We start from the raw sequence: 13,575 nt of genomic DNA, 5'->3' as shown, positions 1-13,575 counted from the left end.
CATGCTGTGTTTGCAGGAGGTGAACTTCGGCATGTTGGACTGCAGTGACGGCAGCATCCTGAACAGTCTGGAAACTCTGCTGTCTCGCATCATGATACCGGCCCTCAGGTCACAGCAGGTACGTCCATTCACCTGAACGACACCTGGAAGGAGAAGGAACGATCTTAAAAAGAGGCTTTTCTTTACCCCAAAAATGAAGAGTCATTTATTTATTAAGAAAGCTTCTGAGTCCATAAAAGATTTCAACTAAACTTCACACAAACTTTAACACACACGTCAGTCAGCTGCAGGTGTGGCCGTCACAAACCCAAAGTAAGATGCTTCTGAATTAAGGCAGCAGGTGAGCTGGTTGTGTTTGGGTTCAGAGACGAGTGACGCGAGGCTTTAGCTGCTTCATGATTTGAACCCGTGTTTTTACTCTGAGTCCAGATGTGGGGCTCAGCGGAGGAGGGAGCATCCCGTCCAGACGTCCGCTCCTTTCTGTCCTCCGTCGACCGGTTTGTTGCTAATCTGAGCTCGGCCAGACTCAACATGGAGAGGAGGTTCCGGCTGCAGCAGGTCGACCTTCCTGACGCCATCAGCCAGCTGAGCCTCCCCGCAGACTACACTGCTGCAGGTAACGTCAACCGCTGCACACCTGTCACCTTTTCTACCTGTGCTGCTGCTGAGAACTGAGGCAACACCACTGTAGCTGCTGACAGAGAGACATAGCTATATTATAATTCCTACATATATATTTATTAACGTATTGTAATATTTGCTCTTAGCCAATAACAGCGAGCTGGTGGAGCGTCTGGAGGGTGTGGTCTCCGTGTGGACCAATCAGATCAAGCAGGCGCTGACGGAGAGCGAGCAGCTGAGGAAGGAGGCCGATGACGTCGGACCGTCGGCTGAGCTGGAGCACTGGAAGAGGCGCATGGTCACCTTAAACAGGTGAGCGTTACAGATGCTTTCAAGCTCTTCTTCTTCTTTGGTATTTGTTTTTGCTACGCCATGATCAAATACACCTCCACAGATCAGCTGATCCCAGCTCGTCTTTGACTCAGCTGTCCTCTCCTCGAATCACATTTCACTCAAAGTTTAGTCACGTGTCGTCCACGTCTCCTATAATCTGAGTTTATGATTCTTCTTCCTCTAATTCGTTGTTTAATCTCACGTCCTACAAATCTGATTTCTTGTTCAGTAATTTAATCTCAGTTTATACTAGTTTAATTGAATCTAGTTTAATATAATCTAGTTTAATATAATCCAGTTTAATTGAATCTAGTTTAATATAATCTAGTCTCTTCTGCTGTAAAACTCTAATATTACTTATTAATATCTTTTCTCTGGAGTCTTAATTTTAAATATAAACTGATGGTTATAACGTGTGTGTGTGTGTGTGTGTGTGTGTGTGTGTGTGTGTGTGTGTGTGTGTGTGTGTCAGTCTGATGGAGGAGGTGAAGCACCCTCAGGTGAAAAGGACTGTGGGAGTTCTGCAGGTTGCCAAGTCCCGGACTCTGCGAACCTGGAGAGAGCTGGTCAGCCTTTAATCACAGAACTCGTTAAAGTTTAGTTTAACTGAGTTTAGTTTGGATTAGTTAAATTCCTATTGATGATGTCATGATTGATTTATTGATTACTTCAGGACGGAGATATCACCGTCGTGGCTAACGAGGCCAAGGACAACGTGAAGTACCTTTACACCCTGGACAAGTTCTTTGGACCGCTGGGGAAATGCACTCCGGTAAAAAGAGACCAGAGACTAGAGACCTGTGACTAGAGACCTGAGACTAGAGACTAGAGACCTGTGACTAGAGACTAGAGACCTGAGACTAGAGACCTGTGACTAGAGACCTGTGACTAGAGACTAGAGACCTGTGACTAGAGACCTGAGACCAGAGACCTGAGACTAGAGACCTGAGACTAGAGACCTGAGACCAGAGACCTGAGACTAGAGACCTGAGACTAGAGACCTGTGACTAGAGACCTGTGACTAGAGACCTGTGACTAGAGACCTGAGACTAGAGACCTGAGACTAGAGACCTGAGACTAGAGACCTGAGACTAGAGACCTGAGACTAGAGACCTGAGACTAGAGACCTGAGACTAGAGACCTGAGACTAGAGACCTGAGACTAGAGACCTGAGACTAGAGACCTGAGACTAGAGACCTGAGACTAGAGACCTGAGACTAGAGACCTGAGACTAGAGACCTGAGACTAGAGACCTGTGACTAGAGACCTGTGACTAGAGACCTGTGACTAGAGACCTGAGACCAGAGACCTGAGACTAGAGACCTGAGACTAGAGACCTGAGACTAGAGACCTGAGACTAGAGACCAGAGACTAGAGACCAGAGACCTCAGATCTGAGACCTGAGACTAGAAACCAGAGACCTCAGACCTGAGACTAGAGACCAGAGATCTCAGACCAGAGACCTGAGACTAGAGACCTGAGACTGGAGACCAGAGACCAGAGACTAGAGACCAGACACCTGAGACCTGAGACTAGAGACCAGAGACCTCAGACTAGAGTCCAAACGGTCTCTGAGACACCTGTAGGAGCAGGTGAAACCGCCTTTTAAAGGAAAACTCGTCAGTGTGTGTTCGCAGGTGTTGTGGTTGAACAACTTCCTGTTTGTTGTTTTCATTTGACTGACGTCCAGTTTACTTCTGTGGTTTGTTTGAAAGCAGCAGATTTGTGTCAGAAGTCAAATCTTGCAAAGATTTTCCACATGCAGTAATTTCCATTCTAAGCCACCACTCTGTCTGAATAATCAGAGGTACAGGTGCATTGTGGGTAATGTAGGCACCAGGATTTGACCCCCCACCCTCCTCCCTCTGTCTCTGGCTCTGACAGACCAGTATGCTGGAGCACATTCCCAGTCTGATGACCAGTATCAGGATGATCCACAGCGTCTCTCAGTACTACAACACCTCAGAGAGGATGACCTCTCTGCTGCTCAAGGTCACCAACCAGATGATCACCACCTGCAGGAGCTACCTGTCGCAGGACGTGACGCGTTTCTGGGACCACAGCAGGTACAGAGGACTGGACTGTAGACCCGGACCTGGACATGTCTAGATTAGACAAGGGGAGAGGAGACTAGAGTAAAGAGACGACGTCAGGCCGAGTAAGACCGAATGAGACAAGACTGATCTAGATAAGAACAGACCAGATGAGATACAAGAACCGAACCAACAGACGCCACGTTAGACCGGGTCACATGAGATTAGCTGGATTTTGTCAGGAAACTGGTCTGTGGAGGTGAGTTAACACTGTCGCTGTCTGCCTCCGTAAAACAAACAGAGCAGAAAACCTTGGAGCAGACGAGACAAAACAAGGTGAGTTTGATCAGGAAGAAATGAAACCAGAAGAATTAGAACAAACAACAGATGTAGAAACAGGGATTGTAATTAATTTGATGAGTCTAAACAAGATTAACCGAGTCTGGATTAGATGAGATGAGAGATAGAAGGAAGAGGAAGGAGAGGAAGATCAGAATTTCTTCTCTGTTTGACAGAGGAGAGATCACTTGTCGATTCTCCATCTGTCTCTGACTCCTTCTTCCTGTTGCTAACCAGCTGTTTTCATTCTCCAGTTGTTGCCATGGATGTGATCTGTCAGTGATCAATCAGACTGAAAATAAAAACAAGTATCTGATGTGATATGATGTGGTCATTAGAATTAGAGTTCCTGTTATTGCCTTTTCATTTGCAACACCTTTTTGTGTGTGTGTGTGTGTGTCTTTGTGTGTGTGTGTGTGTGTGTGTGTGTGTGTGTGTGTGTGTGTGTGTCAGGCCGGTGCTGCTGCAGCGTATCTCTGAGTGCTGTAATCTGAACGTGGAGTACCAGAGGAGCTTCCACAGCGTCAGAGACAAACTGAGAGAGACTCCAGAGAACCGACAGTTTGACTTCAGGTAAACGGCGAGCAGCAGCTGCAGCTCGTCCTCTCGCTTCATCCTCGCCACCTCCAAACAAACTTTTCTCTGTCTCCGTGTCTTGGTTCTCTCTCAGTGAAAACTACATCTTTGGAAAGTTCGATGCGTTCTGCAGGCGCCTGGAGAAGATCGCTGACGTGGCGTCCACGCTGGAGAGCCTGGCCACTCTGCCCAACATGAAGGTGTCATAAAACCATCAGTTCTCATTGGTTCTCACTGATGATGATGATGATGATGAACCTCATGTGAAGGAGACTGGTTTAAACTGAGCCCAGCTGTGTTTCAGGTGGAGGGCGTTGAGAAGATTTATGTCCGCTACCTGACCATCGTCTCCACCACCAAGTCCAAGACCTACGACATCCTGGACCACCGCAAGCTGGAGGTGACTTATACACAACATGTATGAGACTGTATAGTTCTGTAGTATGTTCCACAGACTGCAGGAAAACATATAATGAAAAAGCTTTACTGGCGTTCCTCACTTTCTTTTCCTCCATCGGTTCCTATTATTCTATTAAAACTGTGTGTGCGTGTGCGTGTGCGTGTGCGTGTGCGTGTGCGTGTGTGTGTGTGTTAGTTTGACAGTGACTATGCAGACTTCCAGCTCCAGGTTCAGGGTTTGTTCCAGTCCCTTCAGTCTCTGCTGGACTTCTGGTTCCGTCAGTCTCTCACCGTGAGTTCGATCACGGTGTGTAAAGGTTCATCCTGACGCAGGTGTGTGTGTTTCCTCGCTCTCAGGACTGTTTGTGTTTCAGACGGAGCGGATGCTGGAGCTGCTGGTGGTGTTTGAGTCCGGGCCGGCGGCTCGTCTGGACCTGAAGCAGAACTACCTGCTGCTGCTGCAGCGCTACGGCCGAGAGCTGGAGCTGCTGAGGAAGACCTACCTGAAACACAGAGACCGACCGCCCATCGGACGCAACCTGCCGCCGGTACGAACACCTGGCGGTCTGTCTGCAGCACCAGGGCTGCGACTGTTTCATTATTGATTAATCTGCTGATGAGACTTCACTAATGAGTATGAAATAAAATGAGAAAAATTCATTCATTTCTCTCGTTTTGACCAAACAACCGTCCGAAACCACAACACTTCCAGTTTCATCATGTACGACAAAGAAACCAGCAACTATTTGTAGTAAATCAGTAAATAAAAGGATGTTGTCAAATAGATGCCATGAGATCAGAACTGATTCTGGATCAGACACACACACAGACCTGTGGCTGTAAAACAAGACTCAGGTAGACTGAGTCCGACTTGGGTCCCAGGTCGGGTCTCGGTTCCTCAGAGCTGAGAGGACCTGAAGTCAGAGAGGCGGGCTGCCCCCACCTGTCTGTCTGACCCCTCCCTGTCCCCGTCTCTCTCTCAGGTGGCAGGTAGGGTCCTGTGGTGTCGTCAGCTTTTCAGGAAGATTGAAGCGCCCATGTTGATCCTGAAGAAGAAGCTTGACGTCCTCAAGGTACGACCTCACCTGAGTGTGACCTCAGTGTGACCTCAGTGTGACCTCAGTGACCCCCCCCCTCCCCGTCTCTGACAGGGCCCGGAGCTGACTAAAGTGATCCGGAGCTACAACAAGATGGCGGTGGTGTTGCTGCAGTACGAGGCGCTGCACCTGCGGGGGTGGAGTCGAGCTGCAGAGAGCACGCCGCGCTGTCTGAGCGCCGCCCTGCTGGTCCGACATGAAAGCAGCGAGGTACGGCAGATGAGTGGATGAGGGGAGGAGCCTGCAGATGGCTCAGTGTGGACGGATCAGTCTTTGTACGACAGGTGTAGTGATGAGAACTGCCCCACAATCCTCCACCGCGTCCCATGACATCAGCTGACATCACAGGGAATTCGTTTAGGAATTCATACGTACATGTTCCAAAGCTGGATCTTGTGTGATTTTAAACTGAGTTTTCTGACATCTGGAGCAGAACCCAGATGTTGTAGCTTCACTAACATTTTCTAAAATAAATGTCGAGGCTTTTATTCTTCTTCTTGTCTCAGTTAAACTCCAACACATCCTCACAGATCCAAACACCCCGTGTGGTGGGGGTGGTACCTGGCGACAGCGGGGCTGTGTTTGGGAGTAACTGTCTCTTTCTCTGGAGGTTTTGGTGAACCTGGACCCTGTGGTGCTGGAGGTCCTGCAGGAAGCCCGGTGGATGACCAAACTGGGCGTGACTGTGCCGACAGTCATCCTGAAGATGACCAGCAGAGAAGCGCAGCTGAAAGCTCTGCACAGCCGGTGAGAGGAACTGTTGTTGCCTTGTTTCATAGAGTATGAATAAATAAAGATATATGATGTGAACTAGAACCTTGTTGTGGTTCCTGTTGGTCCTGATTTCCATTATTTATTCCTCCGCGCCGGCGACAGTCAGAGCGGCGGCCATTTTGTTTTCAGGCTGTCTCACAATATCTCAGTAACACCATGAAGGCACAAACATTCACTAGGACTCAAAGATGAACTGATTATATTTTGGTGGCTAAAGGTCAGAGGTCAAGGTTAGGGTCAGGGTTATGAGTGGAGGAGGAGGAGGTTGGAGTTCTGTGTGTTTTTACTTGAGTTGATCAAATGAATGAACTTGTTTTTTTGTTGTTGTTTTTCTAATTAACTTGAACACACTCTACACTGACTTTACTCATCATCTTGTTTTGCGTCGTCATGGTTTCCTCCTCTGTGTGCCCCGACGCTCCCTCTCTGCTCCAGGCTGCTGGACTTGCTCCAGGACTACAGCTCGGTGGTGTGCAGGATCCCGCCTCTCCTCCTCCCCCTGATGCAGCCCTTCATCAGCCGGGTGGAGGCGGCTCTCTCCCCCGGACTCACCACACTGTCCTGGACCGCGCTCAATACTGACGCATGTAATGTGATAGATCTACGTTGACCTATGAAACCCAAATGCAGTTGTAACATGTGACTAAGAACAATATTTGTATCAAAGATACTAAAGTGAAGAAACACCCAGTGATAGTCCACTTCCTGTCTCTGCTCAGTCATAGACGGTGTGTATCCCGCCCTGAAAGAACTGGACCAGGTGTCCAAGGTGGCCACAGACCTGTTGGAGTGTCGCATCGGTCGGCTGCTTCAGACCATGTCCTCCTGCTGTCTGCTGGTCCTGCCTGAAGACCCCGCCCCCCCTCAGGACCTGCTGCTGCAGGCGGACGCCTCAGTCCACGCCGCTGCTGTCACCCTCAACTGGTACCACTGCTAACGCTAACGCTAACACTGCAACACCTGGCTTATACACTACAGCGTGTGTGTGTGTGTGTGTGTGTGTGTGTATGTATAGGCAGAGTCAGCAGGTAGAGAAGTACGTGTTCGAGCTGATTGAGGAGCTGAAGAAGAAGATGAAGCCGACAGAGACTGTTAATCTGGAGGTAACACACACACACACACACACACACACACACACACACACGCACAGAAGATAACTGGGTCAAATTTAAATTGTTTGTTATTCATTCATTAGTTTTTCCTCCTTTCTTCTCCTCACCTTGTCTCCTTGTCTCCTTGTCTCCTCCCCTCTCCCCTCCACTCTTCCTCCTCCTCCTCAGGGAGCTCTCCACTGTCTCCACCCAGACTCCAAACAGAAGACCCGTTGTCAGTCTTGTCTTCCTTGTTGTTTCTACAACCTGATTGGTCAGCTCTGTCATCGCAACACTGAAGCCCTGGTCAAAGGTCAGTCCTCTTTCCTTCCATGTCTCCTTCTCTTCCATGTCTCCTTTTCTGTCATGTCTCCTTCCATCCTTCTTGTCTTCCCTCCTTCTGTTTTCTCAGTCTTTACTTCCAGAGTGTGAACATTCATCTTCTTCTCTTCTACATCATAAAGTCTCAGATCAGCTGGATAGAAAAAACAAACTCTCACTTTATTTACAGTGTTTTGTTTTTCTTTACAAAATGTGCCCAGAGACAAATAACAGGCCTGATTTCTGTTTCCTTCCAGCCACCAAATCCTCTCTGGAGTCCCTGAGGAGGAGACTTCATGTCCTCAAGTACCAGCCGTCCTCCTCCTCCTCCTCCTACAGCCAGTCAGCTCCTCCTCCTCTCCTCAGAGCCTCCATCCAGCTGGCCATCCCCAACATCGTCCTCAGACCCGGTCTGGACGACATTCAGGTGCTTTAATGAACCTGCAGTAACGTGTCACAGGTGTTACCACCTGAAGAAGGGGTGGTGTTCCAGCTCCACACAGACAGCTGTGGAAGAGCCTGAGCTCAACCCCGTCCACCACCTCTGGGATGAACTGGGAGCAGATCCCTGCAGCTGGTTAACATCTGGGTTTGGGTGTCTACATACTTTTGGCCATATAGTGTATGTCCTGTTTAATATAATCCAGTTTAACTGAACCCAGTCTCTATTTCTTATTCATATCTTTTCTCTGGAGTCTTGATTTTAAGTATAAACTGCTGGTTATAACGTGTGTGTGTGTCTGTGTCTGTGTCTGTGTCTGTGTGTGTGTGTGTCTGTGTGTGTGTGTGTGTCTGTGTGTCTGTGTGTGTGTGTGTGTTTCAGACTACAGTGAACAAGCTGGTGAGCGTTGTGCTGTCCGTGACCAGAGACATCCCTCTGTGGACTTACTGTCACATGCAGTACAAACAGCAGCAGGTACGCTCGCCATCGTCTCACTCCGCTTGTGTTAGCAGACAGCCAATCACATTCCGGCATCCCCCCCCCCCAGGTGGAGCAGGCGGCGGTCCGCGATGCAGGAGACGACGTCCCGGTGAAGCCGCCGGTGCTGAAGCCTCTGGACAGACAGCTGGCAGAACATAAAGACGTCACCAAGTCAGTCCAGCACCACACTGATGTTTTAATAAACTGCTGACGCACTATATCACAGGTTCATATCTCTTGGGTTCCTGGCAGTTTGTAGTTTGTCAGACTTAGTGGAGTTTGTGCTGAATAAAGGAAGTGATGCATGTGGGCTGGGGACGGTTTAAAAGGACAGGAATGAATGCATAAAAGAATCATCCAAATGGATTCCAGAGGGTTATTTAGGCTGGAAACGTTCAAGTAAAAAACACTCTTAGTAAAAGCTTCTTGTGTAATGTTCTCTCTCCAGCAATGAATCAGCCAATAGCAGGCCTCTAAAGACTGTTCCCTCTATAGTATATCACATATTCAGGAAAAGCTAAAGATAAAGTTTTGGTCAACCACAGACTGTAGATACATACAACTGTGGTTTGAGCTAATGCTGACGCTAGCATATTAGCATAATAATTTTGGCACGACAACCCCAAGGAGATGTTTGTTCACAGTAAGACCAAGTGTCAACCTTCGAGGCTGAAACATGAAGCTGCAGTTCCTCTAACGACCACTAGAGTCTGGCTCCAACAGTGAGTCAGTCCCCATAGACTCCCATGTTAAAATGTCCAACTTTACAGCAGAAATAAACATGTTTACAGCCCGGAACAGAAACTGTTTTGGTCTCTAGAGCTAATTTCCTCCTTCATGACACCTGTTTATATAACTCACCTGTTTATATAACTCACCTGTTTACATTTTATTAAGGACTACAGTTATGGAGGATTGAGGGCGTGGCCTCTTTGAGTGACAGGTGGGTGAGCGTATGTTTGCCACAAACTGACATGAACAGAAGTCTCAGCTCCACACAGGCCCCTCCTCTTTGACCATATTTGAATTAGCTAGGAGTTAGGGGGCGGAGTCAGGCACTGCCAATATGGTGACGGTACAGCAGCTCACTCTGAGCTTCAGAAACCTGAGGGTGACGTCACAGAGGCGACCTCCATCTTTATTTACGGTCCATGGTTTAAACAGGAGAAGAAACGAGGAGACAGAAGTTTGCACTGTAGACCTTAAAACAGCAGCTCCACCAGTGTGTCTCATTCTGTTGTTGTTGTTGTTGTTGTTGTTGTTGTTGTTATAGGTTGGTGATCCAGCTGAGCTCCGTCGTGTCGTCACTGAGAGCTCAGGCTGCTGAGACTCTGAATGAACTCGCTCACTTCTCTACTCTGTGGAACCAGGTCAGTGTGTGTGTTGTGTTTGTGTGTCAGGTTGTTGTTGTTGTTGTTGGTGGTGGTGGTGGTGGTGGTGTTTGACTAACAGTGTGATGTGTTCAGGACCCAGAGGAGCAGGTCCAGGCTTTTCTGCAGTCCGACCCTTCACAGACTGAGTTCAGCTCCCAGATCTCCTTCTACTCTGTGAGTCCAGTTTATCACAGTGATGCTGTTACTGAGTGTTATGATCAGGATCTGATTATCAGGATCTAATGATCAGGATCTAATGATCAGGATCTGATGATCAGGATCTAATGATATTGGGTCCTAAACCTGTTGAAACATGCAGCTGACTTGTCTCCACCCGTGGGTGCTGTCCCCACAGAAGCTGGAGGTGCAGATTTCCGAGCTCCCGGCGTTCTGTACGGTGGGTTCGGTCCTCTTCGACACCGAGCAGCTGAAGCTGGCGCTCACTCAGGAGTGTCGTCTCTGGAAACGGGCCTTCGGCGCCGCGCTCCACCGCCGGGCGTCCGCCGACATGGATGACATCTTCTCATTCGTGGACGGGCTGACGAAGCGTCTGCAGCGTCCAATCACAGACCTGGAGGACGTCCGAGGAGCCATGGCGGCGCTCAGAGAGGTCGGCCAGCGCCTGATTGGCTGTCTGGGTTCAGTTTCATCATTCATTCATTTGCTCACTCTTAAATTCATTTATCTGTTTCTCTTTTTTATAAAGGGCTTCACTTACTCATTTACACATTCATTCATTCATTCTTTTAATTTGTCAGTATCTTAATTCAGTCATTAGCTTTTCATTCTTACATGAACTTATTATTAATTCACCCTTTCATGTCATAATTCAGTTGTCCTGTACATTTGTATTAATACATATATATTTTTACAGTAATTTAAAGTATTTCTTCTAGTAAAACTAAACCAATAATAGCACTACCTCTGTAGATGTCAGATTATAATCCGTTCACCTGTACCTTCCTTCACTCATTCATCTCCTCACTCTTTACTGTTTGAGGTCCGGGAGGCGGAGGTCCGTATCGACGCCACCATCGGTCCGGTGGAGGAGTCCTTCGCTCTGCTCAACAAACACGAGCTGCTCTTCAACGACGGGAACGCAGAGCGTGTGGACGGCCTGACGTACGCCTGGAACAACCTCAACGCCCTGGTGAGGCGGAGGGAGGAGTCAGAGAGAGTGTCAACGAGAGGTTGTACAGGTGCAGGAATACACCTGTGTGTGTGTGTGTGTGTGTGTGTGTGTGTGTGTGTGTGTGGGTGTGTGTGTGTGTGTGTGTGGTTTCAGGTGGTGCAGAACCAGAACACTCTGGTGAAGCTCCAGCCCAGCATGAAGGCGGACCTGCTGTCTGCAGTGCAGAGCTTCCAGGGGCACGTCCAGAGCTTCAGCAGCGAGTACAACCACAGGTACACACATAAAGACAAACAGTGATGACGTGTGTGTGCACAGAAGAGTAAAACCTGTGTGTGTGTGTGTGCAGAGGTCCAGGCGTGGAGGGCGTGGCTCCAGCTGAAGCCAGCGAGCGGCTGCAGAGTTTTCAGGCTGAGTTTGATCAGCTGTGGAGGAAATACACCACCTACTCTGGAGGAGAGGAGCTGTTCGGACTCCCCGTTAACGGTGTGACTGACTCACCTCCCTCCTTGCCTCCTTGCGTCCTTCCCTCCTTCCTTCTTCTCTTGCTTCCTTCCTAATCAGCCCGCTCTTCCTCGCAGAGTATCCGGAGCTGCAGAGGATCAAGCGGGAGCTCTCTCTGCTGTCCAAACTCTACACTTTGTATAATTCAGTCATCAACAGCGTCACCAGCTACTACGACTTCCTGTGGGCCGACCTCGACATCGAGAAGATCAACACTGAGCTGCAGGACTTCCAGAACAGGTACAGCAGGGTGGAGTTCACCACTGGCAGCAGAGGAAGAGGAAGGAGACGCTTCCTGTTGTAGCGTCCCCTTCAAAGTAAAACCTCTAGTCATTTCTCTGTCTGGGTTTTCAGGATCAGGAAGCTCCCGAAGGCGCTGAAGGAGTGGCAGGCCTTCGGAGACCTGAAGAAAACCATCGATGACTTCACTGAGACCTGCCCTCTGCTCTACATGATGGCCAACAGGGTAGGATTGTTCGTGTTTGAAGGTTTTACTGCCGTTCTGTGACTTTATTTCCTGGACTCAACAGAGACCTGCTTTCAAATTACAGATTTTTTAATTCTGTCCTCTAAAGCTGTGACTTCCTGTGTCCGTCAGGCCATGCTGCCCAGACACTGGACTCGTCTCAGTGAGTTGACTGGTCACAGTTTCCAGGTGGAGTCGGACAGTTTCTCCCTCAGAAACATCATGGAGGCTCCGCTGCTCAAACACAAGGAAGACATCGAGGTACTGACGAATCGGTTTCTCAGATCTCTTCATAAAATCCAGCACACCTCATTTTTAATTTATTTTATCCTGATATAATAATCCATGTTCTTCCTCCCGGGCAGATTATATTCCACAGAGTTTTCCAAACTTGATAATAAAGGTGTTTTAATCTTGAAAAGTTGAGAAAAATCCTGAAATGAAGAAAAGATATGACCTTCAAAAGTTGGGAATTACCTTGAAAAGCCTGGAAGAGTCTGGAATACTTCTGTAGAGATCAAGTTTAGGATTATATATTATGATTATAATAAAAATGATGACTGTGAAAAGTCAAGATTAATCCAGAAAAGTCTGCGACAACAGAATGAATAATATAGAATAATTCTGAAAAGTCTGGAATTATTATGAAAGTGAGAGATGATCTTGAAAAACTGGTAATAACTTCACAAGCTGTAATCTTGAAAGGTCAGGGCCGACCATGAAACGTCAGTAATCCAGAAACACCCCTGAATCCAGGCTCTGTAATAACCTGTGTGTGTGTCAGGACGTTTGTATCAGCGCGGTGAAGGAGCGCGACATCGAGGCCAAGCTGAAGGACGTGGTCGGCGAGTGGAGCAGCCAGACGCTCAGCTTCGCCTCCTTCAGGACCAGAGGAGAACTGCTGCTGAGAGGAGCCGACACCGCAGAGAAGATCTCCATGATGGAGGACAGTCTGATGGTGCTGACGTCGCTGCTGAGCAACAGGTGGGGAGGGGGGAGGGAGGAAACTAAAACACCTCCTCGTGGTCGTATCCCTCCTCCACTCAGACTAGTTCCAGGTCACTTCCTGTTTATCCAGAGTCAGAGAACATATGATTTGTGTGAAACTTTGTCATAATTGTTGTGTGAAGTCTTGAGTAATGGCTAAAAAGTGTTTCACCGTGACTGTGACCGTGACCTTTGACCTTTGACCACCAAAATGAATGAAAGGCAAAGAAAGTGAAAGGATAGAAGAAAGGAAGGATCCAGTGCAGAAGCATCAGTGGAAGTTCAGTAGATGAATGACTGAACCAATGAACGCTCAGGTGGTCTAGTTGTTGCTCCTCCCCCCTGCAGGTACAACGCTCCGTTCAAAGCGTCCATCCAGCTGTGGGTCCAGAAACTCTCCAACACGTCCGAGGTCATCGAGAAGTGGCTGTCGGTTCAAAACCTCTGGATCTACCTGGAGGCCGTGTTCGTGGGCGGAGACATCGCCAAGCAGCTGCCTCAGGTCACGACAGACTGGTGGCTGTTGCCATGCCAACATTCACACGTGCGGCTGTAACGTTTCCTCTCACATTAAACAGAATTGAAATCTGTCTTCAGGAGGCCAAACGTT

At 48.4% G+C, this 13,575-nt stretch overlaps 2 protein-coding genes across 2 annotated transcripts in view; one reads left to right on the top strand and one right to left on the bottom strand.

The window, feature by feature from the left end:
- LOC111237425 overlaps positions 1-13,575 on the bottom strand; it is a 395,546-nt gene that overhangs the window by 249,417 nt on the left and 132,554 nt on the right. The gene's annotated exons all lie outside the window — the stretch shown is intronic.
- LOC111237426 (dynein heavy chain 5, axonemal-like) overlaps positions 1-13,575 on the top strand; it is a 41,677-nt gene that overhangs the window by 3,098 nt on the left and 25,004 nt on the right. Inside the window, exons 8-39 of the mRNA XM_022766517.1 lie at positions 430-616; positions 768-933; positions 1,427-1,520; positions 1,628-1,726; positions 2,839-3,020; positions 3,780-3,899; positions 3,997-4,102; positions 4,207-4,302; positions 4,498-4,593; positions 4,676-4,849; positions 5,285-5,374; positions 5,453-5,608; positions 6,009-6,145; positions 6,608-6,759; positions 6,892-7,096; positions 7,188-7,275; positions 7,453-7,576; positions 7,842-8,011; positions 8,408-8,500; positions 8,574-8,677; positions 9,780-9,876; positions 9,973-10,053; positions 10,235-10,489; positions 10,880-11,029; positions 11,165-11,283; positions 11,358-11,494; positions 11,590-11,752; positions 11,867-11,978; positions 12,111-12,239; positions 12,763-12,962; positions 13,314-13,467; positions 13,563-13,575. The exon at positions 13,563-13,575 is cut by the window's right edge and continues 98 nt beyond it. Of these exons, the coding sequence (XP_022622238.1) occupies positions 430-616; positions 768-933; positions 1,427-1,520; positions 1,628-1,726; positions 2,839-3,020; positions 3,780-3,899; positions 3,997-4,102; positions 4,207-4,302; positions 4,498-4,593; positions 4,676-4,849; positions 5,285-5,374; positions 5,453-5,608; positions 6,009-6,145; positions 6,608-6,759; positions 6,892-7,096; positions 7,188-7,275; positions 7,453-7,576; positions 7,842-8,011; positions 8,408-8,500; positions 8,574-8,677; positions 9,780-9,876; positions 9,973-10,053; positions 10,235-10,489; positions 10,880-11,029; positions 11,165-11,283; positions 11,358-11,494; positions 11,590-11,752; positions 11,867-11,978; positions 12,111-12,239; positions 12,763-12,962; positions 13,314-13,467; positions 13,563-13,575 (4,249 nt within the window). The remainder of the gene's footprint in view (positions 1-429; positions 617-767; positions 934-1,426; positions 1,521-1,627; positions 1,727-2,838; positions 3,021-3,779; positions 3,900-3,996; positions 4,103-4,206; positions 4,303-4,497; positions 4,594-4,675; positions 4,850-5,284; positions 5,375-5,452; positions 5,609-6,008; positions 6,146-6,607; positions 6,760-6,891; positions 7,097-7,187; positions 7,276-7,452; positions 7,577-7,841; positions 8,012-8,407; positions 8,501-8,573; positions 8,678-9,779; positions 9,877-9,972; positions 10,054-10,234; positions 10,490-10,879; positions 11,030-11,164; positions 11,284-11,357; positions 11,495-11,589; positions 11,753-11,866; positions 11,979-12,110; positions 12,240-12,762; positions 12,963-13,313; positions 13,468-13,562) is intronic.

Source organism: Seriola dumerili, unplaced genomic scaffold (genome assembly GCF_002260705.1).
Source record: "Seriola dumerili isolate Sdu_G_001 unplaced genomic scaffold, Sdu_1.0 BDQW01000859.1, whole genome shotgun sequence".
Taxonomy (NCBI): domain Eukaryota; kingdom Metazoa; phylum Chordata; class Actinopteri; order Carangiformes; family Carangidae; genus Seriola; species Seriola dumerili.
This window is presented reverse-complemented; position numbering and strand designations above follow the sequence as displayed.